Source organism: Pygocentrus nattereri, chromosome 12, assembly GCF_015220715.1.
Source record: "Pygocentrus nattereri isolate fPygNat1 chromosome 12, fPygNat1.pri, whole genome shotgun sequence".
Lineage (NCBI taxonomy): Eukaryota > Metazoa > Chordata > Actinopteri > Characiformes > Serrasalmidae > Pygocentrus > Pygocentrus nattereri.
Genome location: NC_051222.1, coordinates 4,154,158 through 4,177,455, shown reverse-complemented (window position 1 = coordinate 4,177,455; position 23,298 = coordinate 4,154,158). Strand labels below are relative to the sequence as shown.

General features: G+C 42.5%; 1 protein-coding gene across 4 annotated transcripts in view; it reads left to right on the top strand.

Moving 5' to 3' along the window:
• Window positions 1-23,298, top strand: part of LOC108414672 — a 69,195-nt gene that overhangs the window by 36,159 nt on the left and 9,738 nt on the right. For all 4 annotated transcript variants that reach the window (XM_037543603.1, XM_037543602.1, XM_037543604.1 and 1 more), the window contains 2 exons: window positions 2,791-2,964; window positions 8,230-8,276. In XM_037543603.1, the coding sequence (XP_037399500.1) occupies window positions 2,791-2,964; window positions 8,230-8,276 (221 nt within the window). The remainder of the gene's footprint in view (window positions 1-2,790; window positions 2,965-8,229; window positions 8,277-23,298) is intronic.

The window sequence follows — 23,298 nt, the reverse complement described above, 5'->3', positions numbered from 1 at the left end:
TCTGTAGGCTACACAATCATGGGGAAAACTGCTGACTTGACGGTTGCTTACACAAGCAGGGCAAGACACAAAAGGTCATTGCTAAAGAGGCTGGCTGTTCACAGAGCTCTGTGTCCAAGCACATTAATAGAGAGGTGAAGGGAAGGAAAAGATGTGGTAGAAAAAACTGTACAAGCAATGGGGATAACCGCACCCTGGAGAGGATTGTGAAACACAACCCATTCAAAAATGTGGGGGAGATTCACAAAGACTGGACTGCAGACTGGGATCAGTGCTTCAAGAACCACCAGGCACAGATGTACACAAGATATGGGTTGCAGCTGTCGCATTCCTTGTGTCAAGCCACTCTTGAACAAGAGACAGCGTCAGAAGCGTCTCGCCTGGGCATAAGACAAAAAGGACTGGACTGCTGCTGAGTGGTCCAAAGTTATGTTCTCTGATGAAAGTAAATTTTGCATTTCCTTTGAAAATCAATGTCCCAGAGTTTGGAGGAAGAGAGGAGAGGCACATAATCCACGTTGCTAGAGGTCCAGTGTAAAGTGATGGTTTGGGGTGCCATGTTATTGGCTGGTATTGGTCCACTGTGTTTTCTGAGGTCCAAGGTCAACGCAGCTGTCTACCAGGAAGTTTTAGAGTACGTCATGCTTCTTGCTGCTGACCAACTTTATGGAGATGCAGATTTCATTTTCCAACAGGACTTGGCACCTGCACACAGTGCCAAAGCTACCAGTACCTGGTTTAAGGACCACAGTGTCCCTGTTCTTAATTGGCCAGCAAACTCGCCTGACCTTAACCCCATAGAAAATCTATGTGGTATTGTGAAGAGAAAGATGCAATATGCCAGACCCAACAATGCAGAAGAGCTGAAGACCACTATCATATATCACACACTCAACACCTGAGCAGTGCCACAGACTGATCGACTTCATGCCACGCTGCATTGCTGCAGTAATTCAGGCAAAAGGAGCCCCAACTAAGTATTGAGTGCTGTACATGCTCACACTTTTCATGTTCATACTTTTCAGTTGGCCACCATTTCTAAAAATCCTTTTTTTGTATTGGTCTTAAGTAATATTCAAATTTTCAGAATTTTATTCAAATACTGAATTTGGGGTTTTCATTAGTTGTCAGTTATAATCATCAAATTAAAAGAAATAAACACTTGAAATTTATCAGTCTGTGTGTGACGAATGAGTATAATATACAAGTTTCACTTTTTGAATGGAATTACTGAAATAAATAAACTTTTTCATGACATTCTAATTTTATGACCAGCACCTGTATCTATGAAAAAATAATGAAATGAAAATGATGGCAACATTAATCAACCCTACTGGACAGTAATAACGATCTGCAGGATTCAGGAGTGGAGCTGCTCTCTGCTGGACTAAAGACTGGAGACTGTAAACTGGAAAAGCTCATGTCAGTGTTTCTTTCACTACATTCCTGAATGATAAATATTATGTTTTTCACTACTTTAATAATACATCTTTTTATATCATAAAACAAGATTTCTGCTGAATTTAAATTTTAAAAATAAACTGGTAACATAGTTTAGACAGTTAAATTCCAGCAGGAAGACTAAATGACAGCAATCATTTAAACATGATTTTACCAATTACATACATCAATGTGTTACCAACCATCTGTACCAACCTTAGGTCAACAGTCATCATTTGCACATTTCATACACACAATCATTCTGCATCACACACATGCTGTGACATTCAGTCTGTTTAGAACAGACTCACAAGGCTTAACCAGAAAACATGATGAGAAGTTTTTGCAGTGCTCGGGAGCCAAAGTATGAATTTAAGGTTTAGTATTGGTTACATGCTGCATTTTCTGTTCTCTGTTTTCTATACCCCTGTCTCTGTAACCACTCTATCTGATGCAACCCAGAGGAGGAGGCATTCCCCTTTTGAGTCTTGGTTCCTCTCAGTAATTATTCCTAAAGCTCCTATGAAGTTTTTCTTGATATTGTCTTCCCTGGTGCTCTTCATTAGAGAGCTGGGTGCTATAGTGAAAGATAAATACTGAAAATAACACTCAAGTTTTGTTTCTTTTGTGATTACATTATAATCATACATGCCATATGTATTTTTTCAGGAGACTTTTGCCTACTCAGACACAAGTTTGCTAACAGAATTTAGATATGCTTAATTATGTCTTTTTTTTCCTCAACAACTTCAACTTCTAAAATATACCTTTATGATATTGATAACATATCACTGATAATCTACATTATACAGACCAAAGTAAGTACAATATTTTATGTGTATTTACAATTAAGAATACAATATTAAGATATGCAGTGAGTTTCCAATTCTAAACTTACTTATTTGCTGACACTTTAATGCAAATAAGTGCTAGATTAGTACGTATTTAGAGTAAGAACTACAGATTGTTATGTGTATTTGCCTGTTTTAATCGGTTCCTGAGAATGAAACGGAGAAGATACAGTAGAGAATACCCACACAATGTGGTAATAAAGTTCTAAAGGTTAATCAAATGGGACATCAAATGGTTTTGTCATAAAAAAAAGATAAGGTGCCAAAAAAGAGACCACAGAATGTGCATGTCAAAAAACACTCTTCTTTGCCATAGGGAATAAAATACTAACACTGGATGCTGTTCTTACATTGAGATCTGCCACTTTTGCCAAAGAAGTTGTTTAAATATATGCTTAACTGAAATGAAATCATATGTTTAGCATGTTTGTTATGTTTTATATGAATGTGAATAACCTCTCTCACTCTATTATCTGTCTTCCTTTTCCTCTTTCTGCAGATTGTCTGGTTGTATGATCAAAGAGGAAGGCTGTTCTTCTCTGGCTTCAGCTCTGAGTTCAAACCTGTCGCACCTGAAAGAACTGGATCTGACCTACAATCACCCAGGAGAGTCAGGCGTGAAGGTGCTCTCAGCTAGACTGGAGGATCCACGATGCACACTAAGAACTCTCAGGTATGAACAACTGTGTTCAGAGATGCCTGTGTGTGTGCACGAGTGTGTATGAGTGTGTGTGTGTGTGTGTGGTGGAATCAGAATGAACTACTGAAAACCATAACTTTCTGCTCCTTCTGTACTTCTGCTGGGTCACCAGCATCCTGATTCTAGTTTATGTATGCTATAATATCTATAGCAGCTCTCATTCACCTACACTGTTTTCACTCACCTAGACTGCATTCATTGTATTCACATAGAAAACAGAGCAGCTTTTCCATGTTGGGAAGTAATATTTATTTATTATTTATTATTATTGGTAATATTTTTTAGGAAAATGTGTAATATTTTAGTAAAGAACACTATTTGAATCTGATTGAATTTTGCTCATTCTGACAGTAAGTGCAGCACTGTCTGTCTTATTAGCGGTCAGTGTTGACACAGTCATTGCTCTTTAAGCAGAAAAGACGTCGTGTGTCTGCCACACTCTATGACCAGGCCATGATCTCTGAGTCTCTTTATCAGAGTGGATCTCAGTTTTAGATCAGAGGGTGATTATTAACTTAGTATTCTCGTATGTGATAAAGCTTCGTTTAAGGTGTTTTATAATTGGTTTTATTGTAATCAGGATTGCTTGTGTGCTCTGATTCTGATTCGGAGTCTGTGATCATGAACATTGGTGTAGAACTGGGCTTTAGGACTAGGCAAGTGAGGGGATTGTTTTCTTTGCTCAATTCTTGGTACTCCAGAGCTTTATAATAAATGGGGTCTGTCGCTTTATAAATGCATCAGATATTTGATTTCTGTTTCTTGCATTTTCATTTGTAATGGAAATCTGAGTAAAAAATGGCAAAAATGTAATATAATGCAGATATTCTCAAATTGCACAGTATGCATAATGTTTCATTTTTTATATTTAAGTTGGAACAAATAAAAAAAAACGAGACCTGTAGTGCTGAATTTTGAGCAATATCACAAAATATAAAAACAATGTATTTTGTTCTGGGAGCCATGTACTTCCAATGAAACACATCTAATTAAGCTCTCTTTGTAAGTACTTGAAGTACTGACTATATCCACCTTACATTCACCTCTATTTCTGTTCTACAGCTTACTGGGCTATGTGTGCAGTGCTGTTAGTGTCTTCTTTTTTGGTGGGGAACCCCAAGGGTCTGCAGTTTATTCAAAAAAGTTTGCAAGTACTACAGTGCTACGTTTGTTTGTTAAATTATGGATGGAAACCAAAGGGATAAACGCAGAACAGAAATTGGAGTCATTTTTCTCTGTGTTATCAAATATTTCCTGCAGTTAAGAAGCTTTCACAGAAAAGCCAGTGTCACCAGTGAAGAAGAGGAAGACTGGATATGCTCAGCCATATGACTGGAAAATCACTCTGAGTGGAAAACATAGAGGAAAAACAAAGTCTTGGTCTCTCTCACAAACAAACCACTATCCTCAGAGCTTTGACAGTGAGCTTGTACATCATAAAGAATGTAATTTAATAAAGCTCATATAAAGATTATATTTCATAGGACAGTGCCATGCAAAATTTCTGACACTGTAAATACGTAAGCATGTAAATGATGACCCCGAGTTCCAAAAGGCATAAAGTTAAAGACAACACAAGATTACTTTTTTATTTCCAACTTTTAGAGTTTTAAAACAACAAAAAGGAAAAGGGTCAGAATCAAAAGTTTTGGCACCATGCATGTTTAGTGTTTAATAACACCATCTTTGGAAGTATCTCAGCTTGTAAACCATATTTGTAGCCAGCTAAGTGTCCTTAAGTTCTTATTTGTGGGATTTTCACTCATTCTTTCTTGCAAAAGCCTTTTAGTCCTGTGAGGTTCCTGGACTATCTTACATGTTGTGCTCTTTTGAGGTCTATTCATAAATTTTCCATGATTTTTAGGTTGGGGGACTATAAAACCCATGGCTAAACCTTCAGCTTGTGCCTCTTGAGAGGTAGTCCATTGTGGATTTTGCTGTATTTAGGATCATTATCCTCTTTTCAACTTCAGCTTTTTTTTCCACAGTATGGTTCTTGTTTCCAGAATTTGCTGTTTTTAATTTAACCCATTGTTTCTTCTACCACTGGCTGCAATGTAAACCCAAAGCATGATCAATCCACCCCCACATTTAACAGTAGGAGAGGTGTTCTTTTCATGAAATTCTGGATGCTTTTTTCTCCAAACATAGCTAATCCTGGTTAGATGTTCCTTTGCAAATGTCTGACACTGAATTTTGTGGTAAAGACAGGAAAGTTTGTCTTCTTATGCCTTTTTTCATGAAGGTTATATTTGTGCAAGTGTCACTGCACAGTAGAACATTACACCATGATTCCATAGTCTGCTAAATGTTCCTAAAAGTTTTTGCAGTCAAGCGGGGCTTTGATTTGCCTTTAAATCAATCCACCAAAGTTTTCTTGACCTCTGCTATTCCTGTTAAATGCCATTTCTTAAATATGACCTGATGAAATGGCTACCTGAAAACAATTTGCTATCTTCTCATAGCCTGCTCCTGCCTTGTGGGTATCAGTTATTTTATTTTTGTGCTTGGCAGGTACTTAGAGGAGCCCATGGCTGCTGATTTTTGGGAATGGTTTGAGGAGGAGTTTTTACAGGTTTGGAATAAACATCACCGGCCTTTCCTAACCGTGATTATGAACAAGCTAATTAAGGTCTGAGACCTTAAAACTTATCTGAGAGCTCAAATGTCATGGGGTGCCCAAATGTTTGCATGTTGCTTGTTTCCTTTTTTCACTTTAAAATTGTGCAAAACAAAAAATAATACACTGATTTTGCTTAAGCATTTGAAAAGAATGTTACATGCTTTATGCCCTTTAGATCAGTTCATCTTCTCACTTAACTCTTCTCAGAACTTTTCACCAACCTTTGCATGCCTGTATTACTGTAGTATAAATCACATGTTTAGTTTAATAAAATAAAATCTTACACAGTCTTATACATTTGTTATATTCATGTGAAAGAGTTTCTCAATATGGCAAATAACTAAATTTTATAAAAAACAGAAAGAAAGATGCCATTTAAGGACTGACTGTCAGCTGTATCTTCATCAGTTAAAAAATCTGCTGTGCACAGTAAAAAAAAACAAAAACTCTTGTTTGCTCAATACAAGTTACAAAATCAAAGTTATCATAGTAATAGTATGTCATACATACATTTTAAATAAGCAGAAACACTTATTTGGACAATTTTGTACAAGGAGGACTGGAAAATACCTTCTTGTTCTTAGAGCTTTTAATATAACTGGAGAACAGGAAACACCATTAATTATAGTAAGTAGTGATACTTTTTTGATCCCACAACTGGGGAAATTCCACCTCCGCATTTAACCCATCCGTGAAGTGAAACACCACACACACACTAGTGAACACACACACTAGGGGCAGTGAGCACACTTGCCCGGAGCGGTGGGCAGCCCTATCCACGGCGCCCGGGGAGCAGTTGGGGGTTAGGTGTCTTGCTCAAGGACACCTCAGTCATGGACTGTCAGCCCTGGGGATCGAACCGGCAACCTTCCGATCACAGGGCCAGATCCCTAACCTCCAGCCCACGACTGCCCCCTGTTATCAAACAATTTTAAATATTTCAAAATAGAAGTTCCAAAATGATCAATTGAAATGGATATAAACACATTGCTAAAAAAAATAAAGGGAATACTCAAATAAAACATCCTAGATCTGAATGGATGAAATATTCTCATTGAATACTTTGTTCTGTACAAAGTTGAATGTGCTGACAACAAAATCACACAAAAATCATCAATGGAAATCAAATTTATTAATCAAAATCAAACCAAAATCAAAATTAAAGTGGAAAAACACACGACAGGCTGATCCAACTTTGATATAATGTCCTTAAAACAAGTCAGAATGAGGCTCAGTGTTGTATGTGGCCTCCACGTGCCTGTATGACCTCCCTACAACGCCTGGGCATGCTCCTGATGAGGTGGCAGATGGTTTCCTGAGGGACCTCCTCCCAGACCTGGACTAAAGCATCCGCCAACTCCTGGACAGTCTGTGGTGCAACGTGGTGTTGGTGGATGGAGCAAGACATGATGTCCCAGATGTACTCAATCGGATTCAGGTCTGGGGAACAGGCGGGCCAGTCCATAGCTTCAATGCCTTCATCTTGCAGGAACTGCTGACACGCTCCAGCCACATGAGGTCTAGCATTGTCCTGCATTAGGAGAAACCCAGGGTCAACCGCACCAGCATATGGTCTCACAAGGGGTCTGAGGATCTCATCTTGTTACTTAATGGCAGTCAGGCTACCTCTAGCGAGCACATGGAGGGCTGTGCAGCCCTCCAAAGAAATGCCACCCCATACCATTACTGACCCACTGCCAAACCGGTCATGCTGAAGGATGTTGCAGGCAGCAGATCGCTCTCCACGGCGTCTCCAGAGTCTTTCATGTCTGTCACATGTGCTCAGTGTGAACCTGCTTTCATCTGTGAAGAGCACAGGGCGCCAGTGGAGAATTTGCCAATCCTGGTGTTCTCTGGCAAATGCCAAGCGTCCTGCACAGTGTTGGACTGTGAGCACAACCCCCATCTGTGGACGTCGGGCCCTCATACCATCCTCACGGAGTCGGTTTCTAACCGTTTGTGCAGACACATGCACATTTGTGTCCTGCTGGAGGTCATTCTGCAGGGCTCTGGCAGTGCTCCTCCTGTTCCTCCCTACACAAAGACGGAGGTAGCGGTCCTGCTGCTGGGTTGTTGCCCTCCTACGGCCTCCACATCTCCTGGTGTACTGGCCTTTCTCCTGGTAGCACCTCCAGCCTCTGGACACTACGCTGACAGACACAGCAAACCTTCTTGCCCCAGCTCACATTGATGTGCCATCCTGGATGAGCTGCACTACCTGAGCCACTTGTGTGGGTTGTAGACTCCGTCTCATGCTACCACGAGTGTGAAAGCACCACCAACATTCAAAAGTGACCAAAACATCAGCCAGAAAGCAGAAAGGTACTGAGAAGTGGTTTGTGGTCCCCACCTGCAGAACCACTCCTTTATTGAGTGTGTCTTGCTAATCGCCAATAATTTCCACCTGTTGTCTATTCCATTTGCACAACAGCTGTGAAATTGATTGTCAATCAGTGTTGCTTCCTAAGTGGACAGTTTGATTTCACAGAAGTTTGATGTACTTGGAGTTATATTGTGTTGTTTAAGTGTTCCCTTTATTTTTTTGAACAGTGTGTATATATAGGCACAGCCATAATAGTGTATATATGTGTTTGTGTGTGTGTGTGTGTGTTTAGAGTGGAACATGGAGGTGAAAACAGAATCAAACCAGGACTGAAGAAATGTAAGTACTCACACACACACACACACACACACACACACACACACACACACACACTTGTTTTGTGAAAATCGTGACATAATCCTACAACACTGGAACTCCTTTCTGAGAGATCTAGAGATTAAAACAGGTCTGTGTTACAGAAAGTTCATATATTAAGTTCATCAGTTGATATTTTATTTTCTACCATCTTTAAGACGTCTGAACTTTCACAGTCCAGTCAGGACATTTTCCAGTTTAAATATCAGGAGATAAAAACACACGATGCTCCTGTTCAGACCACACGGTAAGGACATGATAAACTCACCACACACACCGTTCTGACCATTAAATCAAGGACAGGAACAGAAAAACTCCAGGACTTAAATAATAATCAGGTGTATGAATGATGCGCCGTGACGCTGCGTAACAAGGCGTTATAGAGAGTGAATAAGGAATTTATCAGGTCTCTGAAAGTTTCACTTTAATCAGTGACTTCCTCTGATGTTAAGATATTCTTAATCAGATTAATTTTAAATTAATTACTTTTCTTTATAAAGACACTCATGTTGGATCAAAGGATCAGCTCTGTCCCCTTTTCTGTTCACAGACTTGAGGTTTTAAAATGTAAAACATCAGTGATGAGTTTGCTGGTATGTTTAGCCAGTAGTTTACACCATAAAATCATTGTTACACATGGAACAACATAATAAACGGTGAACAGTGAAACAGGACCACCATAGATTAATCAGTCATTATAGATGATTATAGATTAATCACCATAATCGATCATTCTCAGCACAGCCGTGACACTGAAGTGGTTGTGTGTTGCTGAATGTGTGTAAAGGCTGGACGATACAATGATAGAATGATAGAGCGATAAATTACATCACGATGTGTTTTTCAATCAGTGCTTCCAGTAAATTGAACAAGTGCATGTATTAGGAATCTGTATTCTGACTAATTTGATATGGGAGTAACAGTTAATAAACACACTGTTAACCACAGAGAAGGAAATCACAATAATAATGAAATCAAAGTAATAAACAGACATCAACTGAAATTAATGTAGGACTATATGATTACTTATTAGGTAACAGCGCTGGACTGTATGATTACTTATTAGCTGACAGCACTGGACTGTATGATTACTTATTAGCTGACAGCACTGGACTGTATGGTTACTTATTAGGTGACAGCGCTGGACTGTATGATTACTTATTAGGGGACAGCACTGGACTGTATGATTACTTATTAGCTCACAGCGATGGACTGTATGATTACTTATTAACTGACAGCACTGGACTGTATGATTACTTATTAGGTGACAGCACTGAACTGTATGGTTACTTTTTAGCTGACAGCGCTGGACTGTATGCTTACTTATTAGCTGACAGCACTGGACTGTATGCTTACTTATTAGCTGACAGCGATGGACTGTGTGATTCCTTATTAGGTGACAGCGCTGGACTGTATGATTACTTATTAGGTGACAGCGCTGGACTGTGTGATTCCTTATTAGGTGACAGCGCTGGACTGTGTGATTCCTTATTAGGTGACAGTGCTGGACTGTATGATTACTTATTAGGTGACAGCGCTGGTGTCAGCTCTGACGCTGTCAGTCTGCCTGCCTTGGACTCTGTTACCTCCATGGACTCCAATTCCCAGCATGCTCTACCTATGGACTACAGTGACTCTGCTGAGCATGTGACACTCCGGCGCTCCGGCTCGCCTTGTTTCTAATCAGTGAGATTGTCTACACCTGTGAACCTGTGTATTTAAGCCCTGTTGTTTCCTGTGTTTGGTGCTGAGTATTATCTAGCCTCTAGCTCTGTTACGACGCGTTTTCCTTGTTCTTTCCCTTTGTTATTTCTGTCCTTCGCCTGTACTTCGTTTTCTCCTTTTTTGCCTTGCCCATTGATTGCCTTTCTGTTGCCATTTTGTTTGTACTTGTCTCTACCCTTTAGCCTAGCCCCTTTACCTGGTTTTTGCTCTCCCGTGTACCGACCTTTCTTCAGTCCGACCACCCTCTGGTATGTCTATGTTGCTGCTGTTGTTGTTGTTTTTGACCCTGCCGGTCCCTTACGATTATCTTGTATTGCCCTATTAAATTAAACCTTGTAATACCCATCAGCGTGTGTCTCTCCTGTTACGGGCAGTCGTGACAGAATACTCAGCCTTAATGGAGACAGCTGATACTGAGGCCTTACTCTCTGGCCTAACCAACCACGACCAGGTTTTAGGGCAGCACCAGCAGACGCTGGCCGGCCTCAACCAAAGTGTGGGTGAGTTAACTAACCGGCAAAACAACCAGAGCATTCAGCTCACTCAAATCTTTGCTGGTTTACAATCTCTCACCACTAATCTCCAGTCCCACTTGCATGACCAAACAGTAGGTTCTGTTTCTGTAGCCTCTGGTCACTTTTTCCCTATCTGTAAACCGGAGCCTTATGATGGTAACCCAAATAAGTGCAGTGGTTTCATTCTCCAGTGCTCGGTTTATTTTAGTAATTCCCCACCGAGTACCGACCAGTCTAAAATTGCATTTATAATCTCTTGTTTAACAGGTAAAGCATTAGACTGGGCAACTGCAAGTTGGTCGTTTCTCCAAACTCTTTCCTATTCTGACTTCCTTTGCCAACTTCGTTTAGTTTTTGACCACGCCCATTAAGGACAGTCCTGTGGGGAGCAACTTCTTTCCCTTCAACAGGGCTCTAGTTCAGTTTCTGAGTATGCCTTACGCTTCCGAACTCTAGCTGCGGGTAGCGGTTGGAATGAACCAGCTCTGCTTACCGTATTTCGTGATGGTCTTAACTCACGGGTCCAGTCTGAGCTTGCTTGCAAGGATGATGGCCTCAAACTGGACCAACTCATTTCTCTGGCTATCTGTATCGACCAATTGTTATCTCGCCGAAATCCTTCCCGTGGGAATCGACCCAATACGTCCTCTCGGTCTGTTTCTCAACCTGCTCTGCCTCTGCTTCCTTCTACTGTTCTTCCTGTTCTACCTTCTGCTTCTACTACCGAGTCACCTATGTCCTGTGATCGGACCCGTCTTACGCCGGAGGAACGCCAACGCAGATTCCTGAACCATCTGTGCCTGTACTGTGGAGGGTCCGGACATGTGAAGGCTTCCTGCGAGCTTCGTCCACCACTTTCCTCGGCATCTTCTTGGGGACAGCGCGTGGGGTTTACTCCGCGCGCTAACGCGGTCAGTGTCCCCACCAAAGGATTGCTCTCACGGGCTCTAGTTCTGGATATGTTGATTACCGCGCTGGATGGCAAACCCCTCGGCTGTGTCCCAATAACCCTACAGACTCTCCCTGTTACCCTCCAAGCTAGTGCACTACACTCTGAGGAGATTTCCTTTTTTGTTTTACCCTCCACTGATTTCCCCTTAGTATTAGGTTTCCCCTGGCTAGAACGTCATGATCCTGTTATTTCCTGGCATTCTCGGGAATTAGTTTCCTGGTCCCCTTATTGTTTCGAGAACTGCCTTTTCCCTGGCCACATCACTCTCTCCTCTACTACTATAGAGAGTCCCGATTCACTGAACCCTGTTGTCATCCCTCCTGAATACTCTGATTTCCTTGAAGTCTTTAGCCCCGTCAAAGCCACCAAACTCCCACCTCACCGCCCGTATGATTGTGCTATTGACTTAGTTGAGGGAGCCGTTCTGCCTAAATCCCGTGTCTATCCCCTAACTCTTGAAGAGGAGAAAGCCATGGATGCGTACGTCACTGAAGCACTAGCTCAGGGATACATCCGTCCATCTAAGTCACCCGTTGGGTCTGGGTTTTTTTTCATTAAAAAGAAAGATGGTGGGCTTCGACCGTGCATAGATTACCGGGGGCTTAACGATATCACGAAAAAATATGCCTACCCTCTTCCATTGATTCCCGTAGCTCTTGAACAACTTAGGGGTGCGTCTTACTTTACCAAACTCGACCTACGTAGTGCGTACAACCTAGTGCGTATCAGGGAAGGGGACGAGTGGAAAACAGCTTTCACAACTACACGCGGCCACTATGAATACCTGGTCATGAGCTACGGCCTTTCCAACGCTCCTTCCGTTTTCCAGGCTTTTATGAATGACGTTTTTCGTGAGTTTTTGAATAAATTCGTCATCGTTTTCATAGATGACATATTAATCTTTTCACCGGACTTCTCGTCACATGTAAATCACGTTCGCCAAGTCCTTCTCAGACTCCAAGAGAATAACCTGTATGCTAAAGCAGAGAAATGCGAGTTTCACTTACAGAGGGTATCCTTCCTAGGTTACGTCATCAGTTCGTCTGGTGTTTTGATGAGTGACGATAAAGTTTCCGCAGTCACTAACTGGCCCAAGCCTGGCTCCGTTAAGGAGTTACAACGGTTTCTGGGGTTTGCTAATTTTTATCGGCGGTTCATCCGCAACTTTAGCTCTACGGCCGCTCCTCTCACTGCCCTCTTGAAGGGATCCCCTAAAAAGCTCTCGTGGTCTGATTCCGCTCAGGGTGCATTTGATGCCCTTAAACTCGCATTTTCTACGGCACCTATCCTCAAACACCCCGACCCTGAGAAACCTTTCGTTGTGGAAGTGGATGCTTCTAACACTGGGGTTGGTGCTGTTCTGTCCCAGCGCTCCGGTATCCCTCTTAAGCTCCATCCCGTGGCTTTCTTCTCTAGGAAGTTATCACCGGCAGAACGTAATTATGGGATAGGTGATAGGGAACTTCTAGCAGTAAAACTGGCATTAGAAGAATGGCGCCATTGGTTAGAGGGTGCTGCACACCCTTTTACTGTTCTCACTGATCACAAGAACCTTGAGTATCTAAAATCCGCCAAACGCATTAACTCCAGGCAAGCTCGTTGGTCTCTTTTCTTTTCACGTTTTGATTTTTCTATTTCTTTCCGTCCTGGTCAACGTAACACTAAGGCTGATGCCTTATCTCGTATTTTTGCCGTAGAGGAGGAGGAGTCTTCCGATCCGGAGCGCATCCTTCCTCCTACCGTCCAGATCGCTGTCATTCAGTGGGAGTTCGATGAGCAGATACAACAGGTAAATGCTCATCGAACTCCCCCGGAGGGCACTCCTCCGGGTAAGCTATTTGTTCCTCCGCAATTTCGTAACCGTCTCATTACTTGGGCTCATTCTTCTTTGACGTCTGGTCACCCGGGCGAAACACGTACCCTCCAATTACTCTCCGCTCGTTATTGGTGGGATAGTCTCAGGAGTGATGTTCACTCTTTTGTCTCCTCATGCCCTGTTTGCGCCCAATGTAAAATCCCCAGAACTCTCCCAGCTGGCAAACTTGTTCCGCTCCCTGTCCCTGAGCGCCCTTGGTCTCACATCGCTATAGATTTTGTCACAGATCTACCTCCCTCTAACGGCTTTACTTCTATCCTCACTGTGGTTGATAGGTTTTCTCGGGGAGTTAAGTTTATTCCCTTCCCTTCACTGCCCTCTGCTCTACAGACCGCCCAAGCTCTATTCGAACACGTATTTCGCAGTTTTGGAATACCTGAGGATGTGTTGTCAGATAGGGGACCCCAGTTTACTTCCAGAGTATGGAAGGCTTTTTTCGAACATTTGGGAGTTACTATTAGTTTAACTTCTGGCTATCATCCCACTTGTAATGGTCAGTGTGAGAGGGTAAACCAGGAACTGGGCAAGTTTCTGAGGGTCTATTGCCGTCAGTATCCCTCCGAGTGGTCACAATATCTCATCTGGGCTGAAATCGCACAAAACTCTCTGGTAAATTCTACTACCGGACTCACCCCGTTTCAGTGTGTGCTGGGATACCAGCCCTCCTTAGCTCCATGGACTGCTCGCTCTTCTGGAATCCCCGCTGTTGATGATTGGATGCGACGCAGTGAGGGCGTCTGGGAGGACACCCATCGTCGTATATCAGATATTCTCCAGAGGTACAAAGCACAGGCAGACCGGCATCGCGGTGACACCCCCGTCTACTGTCCTGGGGATCGTGTTTGGCTCTCTACGCGTGACTTCAGGTTTGAAGGAGCCTGTCGTAAGCTCCTGCCCAAGTTCATTGGTCCTTTTAAAATTCTCAGTCAAGTGAATGACGTTACCTATAAGGTTGGTTTGCCTCCCCAGTATCGCGTTAACAACTCTTTCCACGTTTCCTTGCTCAAACCTGTAGTTTCAGGTCCACTAGCAGAGGATGACCCCATTGACGTTCCACCGGTGTCGGAGAGGATGGAGGATTCGTCCACGTATTCGGTGCGGGAAATACTGGATTCGCGCAGACGTGGAGGTAACTTGCAGTACCTGATTGACTGGGAGGGGTACGGGCCCGAGGAACGCTGCTGGGTGGCCGCCAGGGACGTGCTAGATCCAGGTCTGGTCGCTGACTACCACGCACGCCGTCCGAACCGTCCTGCACCCAGGCCTAGAGGGCGTCCTCGGGGCTCTCTCTCCGGTTCCTCTCAGGCTCCCCGGGGCTCCGCACGAGCCCGTGCGCGGCAGTCCAGTTCCTCCGCAGGCCCTGTTGTGGCTCCCCATTCCTCCTCCGGTGTCTCGGTTGGTCGTCGTCGGGGTCGTCCTCGCATTCGTCCCGCTCCGGTATCTTCGGGGGGGGGTTCTGTCAGCTCTGACGCTGTCAGTCTGCCTGCCTTGGACTCTGTTACCTCCATGGACTCCAATTCCCAGCATGCTCTACCTATGGACTACAGTGACTCTGCTGAGCATGTGACACTCCGGCGCTCCGGCTCGCCTTGTTTCTAATCAGTGAGATTGTCTACACCTGTGAACCTGTGTATTTAAGCCCTGTTGTTTCCTGTGTTTGGTGCTGAGTATTATCTAGCCTCTAGCTCTGTTACGACGCGTTTTCCTTGTTCTTTCCCTTTGTTATTTCTGTCCTTCGCCTGTACTTCGTTTTCTCCTTTTTTGCCTTGCCCATTGATTGCCTTTCTGTTGCCATTTTGTTTGTACTTGTCTCTACCCTTTAGCCTAGCCCCTTTACCTGGTTTTTGCTCTCCCGTGTACCAACCTTTCTTCAGTCCGACCACCCTCTGGTATGTCTATGTTGCTGCTGTTGTTGTTGTTGTTTTTGACCCTGCTGGTCCCTTACGATTATCTTGTATTGCCCTATTAAATTAAACCTTGTAATACCCATCAGCGTGTGTCTCTCCTGTTACGGGCAGTCGTGACAGCTGGACTGTATGCTTACTTATTAGGTGACAGTCCTGGTGTTATTTTTTATGTTGCACAAAATATTACAGTGCATAAATAGTATAGACTTGTATTTTTGTTATTTATAAACAGTCAAAAAATCTGAAAGTTTTTGTGTTGCTAGAGTAACAGAGGCTTCAGATTAACTAATGGCTTATCACCACAACTGATGAGGACTCATCATCTTCTATAAAGGTATTTTCTCCTCAGGGCACGATGTCAAAACAGTCAGCTTTTAAGAGAAAAATCATTGTTTCTGGAACGATCAGCAGGAGTAGTTAACCTAGTGAACAACACATGTTAATGTGCTTTGCTATCATGGAGGTTTTCTAAAAGACCCTGTGTACAAAATGACGAGTCCTCATCCTCATATAATGCTGTGCTGCCGAACTCCAGTGTTGGTTCATCTAATGTTTCACAGACTTTTTGTCTTTTAAATTGTTTAAACTTATATTTTCTATATTCTACACCACATGCACACAAACTGACCACTTCATTCAGCCCTTCTCCTCATATCTACACTCACTGTCCATTTTATCAGCTCATCTTACCATATGGGTGCACTCTGTAGATTATGATCAGACTAATTACAGACTTTTAGAATTAGCCAGTTCTTAGGAGCAGGTATTATTAGGATGGTGGGTCAGTGACACTGAGGTGTTAAAACACTCCAGCAGTACTGCTGTGTCTGATCCACTCGCACCAGCACAACACTAACACCCCCCCCACCACTTCAGTTTTACTGCAGTGTTGAGAAGGATCCACCACCAAAGTAGTACCTGCTCTGTGAGGGTCCATGGGGTCCTGACCACTGAAGAACAGGGTAACAAAGTATCAGAGAAGCAGATGGACTACAGTCTGTAACTGTAGAGCTACAGCTTGAAACTATACGGTCAGTGGAGCTGATAAAACGGACAGAGTGTAGAAACAAGTGGCTGCTGTGTGAATGTCTACAGGGATTATTTTGTAAAGCCAGTTTATTTTTGAAGGTTTATGTGCTCCTTTGGCTTTGAATACATATTTTCAGAAGAGGGAAGAACACAGGGTGACATACAAGAGTGGAGGGAGGTGCACACAGGTGGATTATATCCTTAGCAGGAGATGACACCTAAAGGAGATTGGAGATTCTAAAGTGGTACCAGGGGAAAGTGTAGCAAGGCAGCATAGGGTGGTTGGCTATAGAATGAGATTAGAAACAAAGAAGAGGAAGAGAGTAAAGACAGATCCAAAGATTAGATGGTGGAAGCTGAAGGAGGAGGATGGTTGCAGGCAGTTCAGGGAAAAATTGCAACAGGCCCTTGGGGGCAGTGAGGAGCTACCTGAGGACTGGGAAAATACAAATGGTTTCAATGTGAAGGTAGGGTTACATCAGGGATCAGCTTTGAGCCCCTTCTTGTTTGCAATGGTGATGGAAAGGTTGACAGATGAGGTCAGGCAGGAGGCTCCATGGACCATGATATTTGCAGATGACATTGTAATCTGTGGTGAGAGTAGAGAGCAGGTGGAAGAGAATCTGGAGAGGTGGAGGTTTGCACTGGAGAGGAGAGGAATGAAGGTCAGTAGAGACAAGACGGAATACATGTGTGTGAATGAGAGGGAGGCAGGTGGAAAGGTGAAGATGCAAGGAGTAGAGGTCGTAAAGGTGGATAACTTCAAATATCTTGGGTCAACCATCCAGAGCAATGGACAGTGTAGAAAAGAGGTGAAGAAGAGGGTGCAGGCAGGATGGAGTGGGTGGAGACAGGTGTCAAGGCTGATGTGTGACAGAAGGATAGCAGCAAGAGTGAAAGGCAAGGTTTACAAGACAGTAGTGCGTCCTGCTATGATGTATGGTTTGGAGACTGTGGCTCTGTCTAAAAGACAGGAGGCTGAGCTGGAGGTGGCGGAGATGAAGATGCTGAGATTTTCGTTGGGAGTGACAAGGCTGGACAAGATTAGAAATGAGCAGATCAGAGGGACAGTGAAGGTGGAGCAGTTTGGAGATAAAGCCAGAGAGGCTAGGTTGAGATGGTTTGGACATGTGTTGAGGAGGAATAGTGGATATATTAAGAGAACAGCCCTGATCCAGCTCATTAGCTGATTATGGAGCCCTTCATTAGCTGGATCAGGTGCTCTGGGGAGCTGGAATAAGAGACACAGCCTTCTGCAAATGAAGCTCTGCACGGTCGTGTTTACAGCATCACTCCTTCCTGCCTTGCTGCTTGTCTGGTTGCTGCCGTTACCGTTAGCCAGCTGCACCAGACTCAACAGCAGCAATGTATTTATTCCTTTTATACCTAAACACGGAGACAAACAACAGATCATCATTTACACTAGAGAAACACAAAGAACACAAGAACAGTTAGCTGATGGTGGCTTCTTGTCCAGATGTTCTGATCCATCTTAAGTGATGCACATTTACACAGACGTCAGAATGTAACTGTGGTGTCGTTTAAGGTGGAACTAAAGGAAAAATAATAGTAGCAAAAACTAGAAATGTGCCTTTCCTGAAGGAAACACAGGATAGTTGCGCAGCGGATACTATGGAAGTCGATACAAGGAACGAGGGATGAAAAAAATACATATGGAAGAGTGAGGATGGCTGTTAGTTAAAGTCATGCATGGAACGGTTTATAGCGTTGCAACCAAAGTATTTCAAACTACAACAGGTGACCTGTTTTTTTGATGCCTGTTTACTTGGAGCTTGGATCAGACTTTTGGCTGTACATGCAAATAATCATTACAATAAATTTAGGATTATGTGTTTGTGGAGTGATTTAATTGTTAATCCCACTACTTTTGGAAAAAGCATTACATGTACGCAACTATAATAATAAATCGGATAACAGTGTAGTTGTGCATTGCTTTAGTAATATAATAACTAAATAATAACTATAATAACTAAAACAATACACCCACTCTGGCCAGTGGCTCAGAAGACACTAAATACCTGTCTGCACACACAGCATGACCACAGGCTAGAGGGCAGCTTAGACAGTAAAATACTTTCTTTAAAAGTTAGAGCAGCATCTCAATTAAAACTCAAAAAACTGAATAATTAAAGTGCTAAGAGAACAGCAGCTGGCCCAGGGTGTACGCTGTAGTCCGTCTGGGGTACTAAGGCCAGCGCTGTAAACTGGATGCTGCAGTTGGTGCTGACTTTGCTGATTCTCCAGGCTACTTGGATCAACGTAGTCGAGACTGAACCTGCAGTTCCAACAACACGGAACGCTGGCACCAAGATACCCATCGACTTAGCCTAGCAGCAATGAACCAAAACCTGCCACCAGGACCCCAAGGTGTTTGTATATACGCCTGCTCCCATCCTAATTAATGACGTAGCCCACATAGAAAAACACAAACAGAAGGTGCTCCACTACACAGGCTCCATATACGGTATATCAACACCACTGACTGATCACAAACGACGGTGACCAGAAACGAGACTAACTAAATGAACTGTATGATAAAAATCACTGGCTAGATATTTTAATTAGCTGGTCTTAACTGCCTGTTTTTAGCAGCAAACTCAACGTTACTGGTCTGTTACAGCAAAATATATTTGGGCAAATCACAAATCTAGAATTATTACAGTTCAAATGGTTTAATTAGATTAATTTAATAAGATTATTCTTGCTGTTCTCTGCTGCTCGGGGTGGTCTTATCTGAGCTTTTAGCCTGAAGGGTCTGGAAAATAGAGCAGCGAAGTTCACAGATCACTGGAACCAGTTAGAACCAGTCAGAAGATCCAGTGCATTAACAGGTAGTTTATCAGGGGAGAAAACAGGGATAAAAAAACAGGAATTGTGGAAAAATACATCAGATTCCACAAATAAATAAATAAATACACAGTGCAGATTCTGCATTAATTAGAAATGAAGCCTCATTAAGAGCTCATGTTTAATTTAATAACGATAAAGGAGGCTATTATTATCTGTGTGAACTCCAAATCGGCTGTGTCCCAATATGAATAAGCTCCCTGAGAGAATCCGTCAGCAGCTGATCTACAGTCCGGCTGGTTTCTATGGAGCATCAACATGGATCATTTCAGCTGACAGACCCTGCACTGGACGTTTAGCTCGAACACTTTTATTAGGATGTTTTAAAGGCGTCATTAAAATGGAAACGACTACAAATAAACAGATTTTAGCTGGTATTGATCATCTTGGTACACGATAGATGGACCGAGATATTTGATTGATTATTGATTATTTCATTTATTTTTATCTTTCAGCGCTGCTGATGGAATTGAATTAACCCGTGCAGTGGTGCAACATCTGCGTTTTACATAATGTGAAAATTCCAGTCTTTTGTATCACAGTACTGTGAAAAAGTATTTGCCCCTCACTTGATTTCTTCTATTTTTGTTAATTTGTCTCATTTAAATGTTTCAGATAATCCAACTAGTTTTGATAAAGATAAAGACACACAAGTAAACACAAAATGCAGCTGCCATGTTCAAATGGGAGCTCCTCAGCCTGCAGGTTGGGGTTTAGATCATCCTGTCAGTCCAGGTTTCAGTTGATTGATATGATTACAGAGTTGATTTCTATAGAGACAGTGAGACCATCACCATACAGAAAGACTGAGCTCCATCAATATATATTAAGAATCCTTCCATAATCTCACTGCAGCTCCCTGAATAGACCTTATAAACAAAGAACACTTCAGGGACACACAGAGCAGCGTAAGCGCAATAGACACATATTACTGGATATCCTACTGTAAGTGTTAATCCTCTGGTAGAGTCTAAAACTGGTTTAAAGGTAGTTCTTAGGTACTGATGAACATGTTAGACCTTTCCCAGTCTCTCATTAAGCCCTCACACAATAAACACTGCTCTTAATAAAGTCGTGAGTTTGTCCTACTAACATTTTAATGTAAATCACTCATAATAAAGTAACATTGAATAATAAATAATGATAAAGTAACAGAGAATAATAAATAATGATAAAGTAACAGTGAAGAATAAATAATGATAAAGTAACAGTGAATAATCAGACTGCGCCGTCGGCCGCCAGCACAGGGCAACGACAGCGAGGCGCCACAAGCACAGAGAACTCCGATTCCCACAAGCCCTCAGGCTGATTAGGCCCAACCTGGTACACCTGTGGACTCCTCTACTTAAGGCCGTGGCAAACAGCCGCCCTTTGTCCCACCTTTGTAGAAGGGTGACCAGAATGGTACTTAGCCCAGGTGAGTGTTTAAACAAAAAGAAAAAATAAGAAAAGAACACAAAAAGAAAGAGGGCTGGAAAAACAAGAGAAACTGCCCCAAAACTACTTAAAAGCCCGAAAAGAAGGCTTCAGTAAGAAACAGCTCCAAGCCATAAAAAGTGTTTGTTCCTCAAAGATCAAAGAAGTGAAACCTAAAGCTGATCTTCCTCTCATAATTACAGAGGAAGTGTTTTTAGTTTTCAGATTATCTTTTATTTTACTTTTCTATCTCTGCCTTTGTTTGAGCTGCTTTCAGTGTAGACAGTGTCCTGAAGTTCAGTCGCTACAAATCAAACCCTGTTCTTATAAAGCAGCATTAAGTCAGGGATAGAAAACATCCCCCTCACGACAGCCTCAGTCCTACACAGCAGGACTCAATACTGAGCTTTATCTACTTCATCTACTGTCACAATAATTACTGAGTCTGTCTACAGAAAAACTCTGAATACGTCACTCAAACACAAACTCCTCGCCGACTGATCATATGTAGGTCATGCAGAGCGCAGTTTAAACACCATTAATATCAAATGATATCTGAATAACCCTCAAAGTGTTACGAGCACTGTAATAATCACAGTAATAGTGCTTCAGGACACGGCACTGATTTCTGTACCAAATCGTCACAAACCAAACCCTGTTCTTATAAAGCAGCCTGGAGTCGCCTGTACAAAAACATCCCCCTCACAACAGCCTCAGTCCTACACAGCAGGACTCAATACTGAGCTTTATCTAATTAGGAAAAGACTTCAAAGGGTCAAATATTTATTTACCAGGATGTCGGTCTCCAGATGTTCATGATGTGTGACGTTTCTTGAAGAAACTGTAGTTCTCCTTTGATTCATGTCTTCATTTATCTAGAGTGATAAAAGAAAAAAATCAGTGTATAGAGAACATCAACATTAGTCTTGTAGAAAATATTAAATAAAGTCTTAAATTCAACCAGGCAAAGATCAGCTAAGCTAGCAGATCACTGACCGACTACAAATAAAGTCTAAACAGCGCCACGTTCAGCTCTTATAAACCCAACCAGGTTCTCATGAACTAGACATCAGTCACATCTACTGAACAGACACAGGTGTTTTTTTACCATTTACTACAATTTATTCATTATTTTTTAACTGGGATCTGGACCGTCGTTGACCAAGCGCCCAGTGAAAGTGAAAGAAAAGAACAGAATCTTTATTAATCTACTCAGTTCCCCACTGTGTTTGAAATATCGCTCCCCAAGAGTCTGAATCTCCTCCTGTGATCTGCCGTCCTTCATACTCCAGAATAAAACTTCCTTTCTCCATATTTACTTTTGTAAATACACCGCAGCCTAAAAGACGTCAGAGAAAAAGATAAATGAAATGAAAATAAGGCGACGTTTTCTCAAACAGATTCTCTGAACATTTATTCTCACCTCATTCTACTATTGGTTAATCAACTCTAACCTTCATCTTAATTACTAAACCATTTAAAACCCCCTTTGTGATCAACTGGTCGAATATCATTCACAGTAAAAGGTGTTCCACTGTTACTGACACTCTTACAGCTCAATTAAACATTTAGAAAGACCTTCAGACACATTCTCACCTTTGAACTCATCTATGTGTCTTTCTTCCATTGTGCTGTTCAGTTACACTACAGACCGGGTTCTTTGGGTCGAGTCTCCTCCGTATTTCAGTTGTGCTGCTGTAACAGGAAAAATACGTCAGAATAAATGAGACAAATCAAGCCTGTAAATCAGTTTTACACATTCATAGTGTAACAGTGACGGTGCTGAACTCCTATGAAGCCTCTGAGTTAAGCTGCTCCACCTCAGTGGTGTTTATCTGATCAAACCAATTCATTTATTATTATTAGTTACAGACGGAATGAAGCTGGTGTTCATATTAAAATCTACAAGGTGTGTAAAACGTCACACGAGTAAAAGAACCAAATGCTGTTTTAATGCCACCGTTGATTTTTGTAGTATAAATGTTACCGAATGTAATTAAAACATCACTTTATTAAAACGTCAGTCTAGACCTCACATATAGATCATGAACAGGTGTTACTCTAAACGCTGCCCTGGTCAATGTTTTAAATCTGCAGAGCACCTTTAGGCCTTCAGCTGTTCAGTTCAGCTTTATTTACTCGTAGAGTGAGTGAACTAGTCTTAGTCCAGCTCTGCTAACTGTGGAAACACCACACCAGCGTTTCTAATTATGAGCCCCCCTGTATAGTTTAAAGAAGGCAGCACAAAACACAAACACACAAGAACCATAACCTGAGCGTAGAGTCCAGCCACATTTATCAGCTCTGCACATCCAGCCATCCAGCTGTGTGGAGTATAAACTGTGAGTGATGAGAGAAACATGCTGTTTCAGGCTTTTATCACATTCAGAAGATTCACCCATCTTATAAACCACTATGGGGCAGTCGTGGGCTGGAGGTTAGGGATCTGGCCCTGTGACCGGAACGTTACCGGTTCGATCCCCAGGGCCGACAGTCCATGACTGAGGTGTCCTTGAGCAAGACACCTAACCCCCAACTGCTCCCCGGGCGCCGTGGATAGGGCTGCCCACCGCTCCGGGCAAGTGTGCTCACTGCCCCCTAGTGTGTGTGTTCACTAGTGTGTATGTGGTGTTTCACTTCACGGATGGGTTAAATGCGGAGGTGGAATTTCCCCAGTTGTGGGATCAAAAAAGTATCA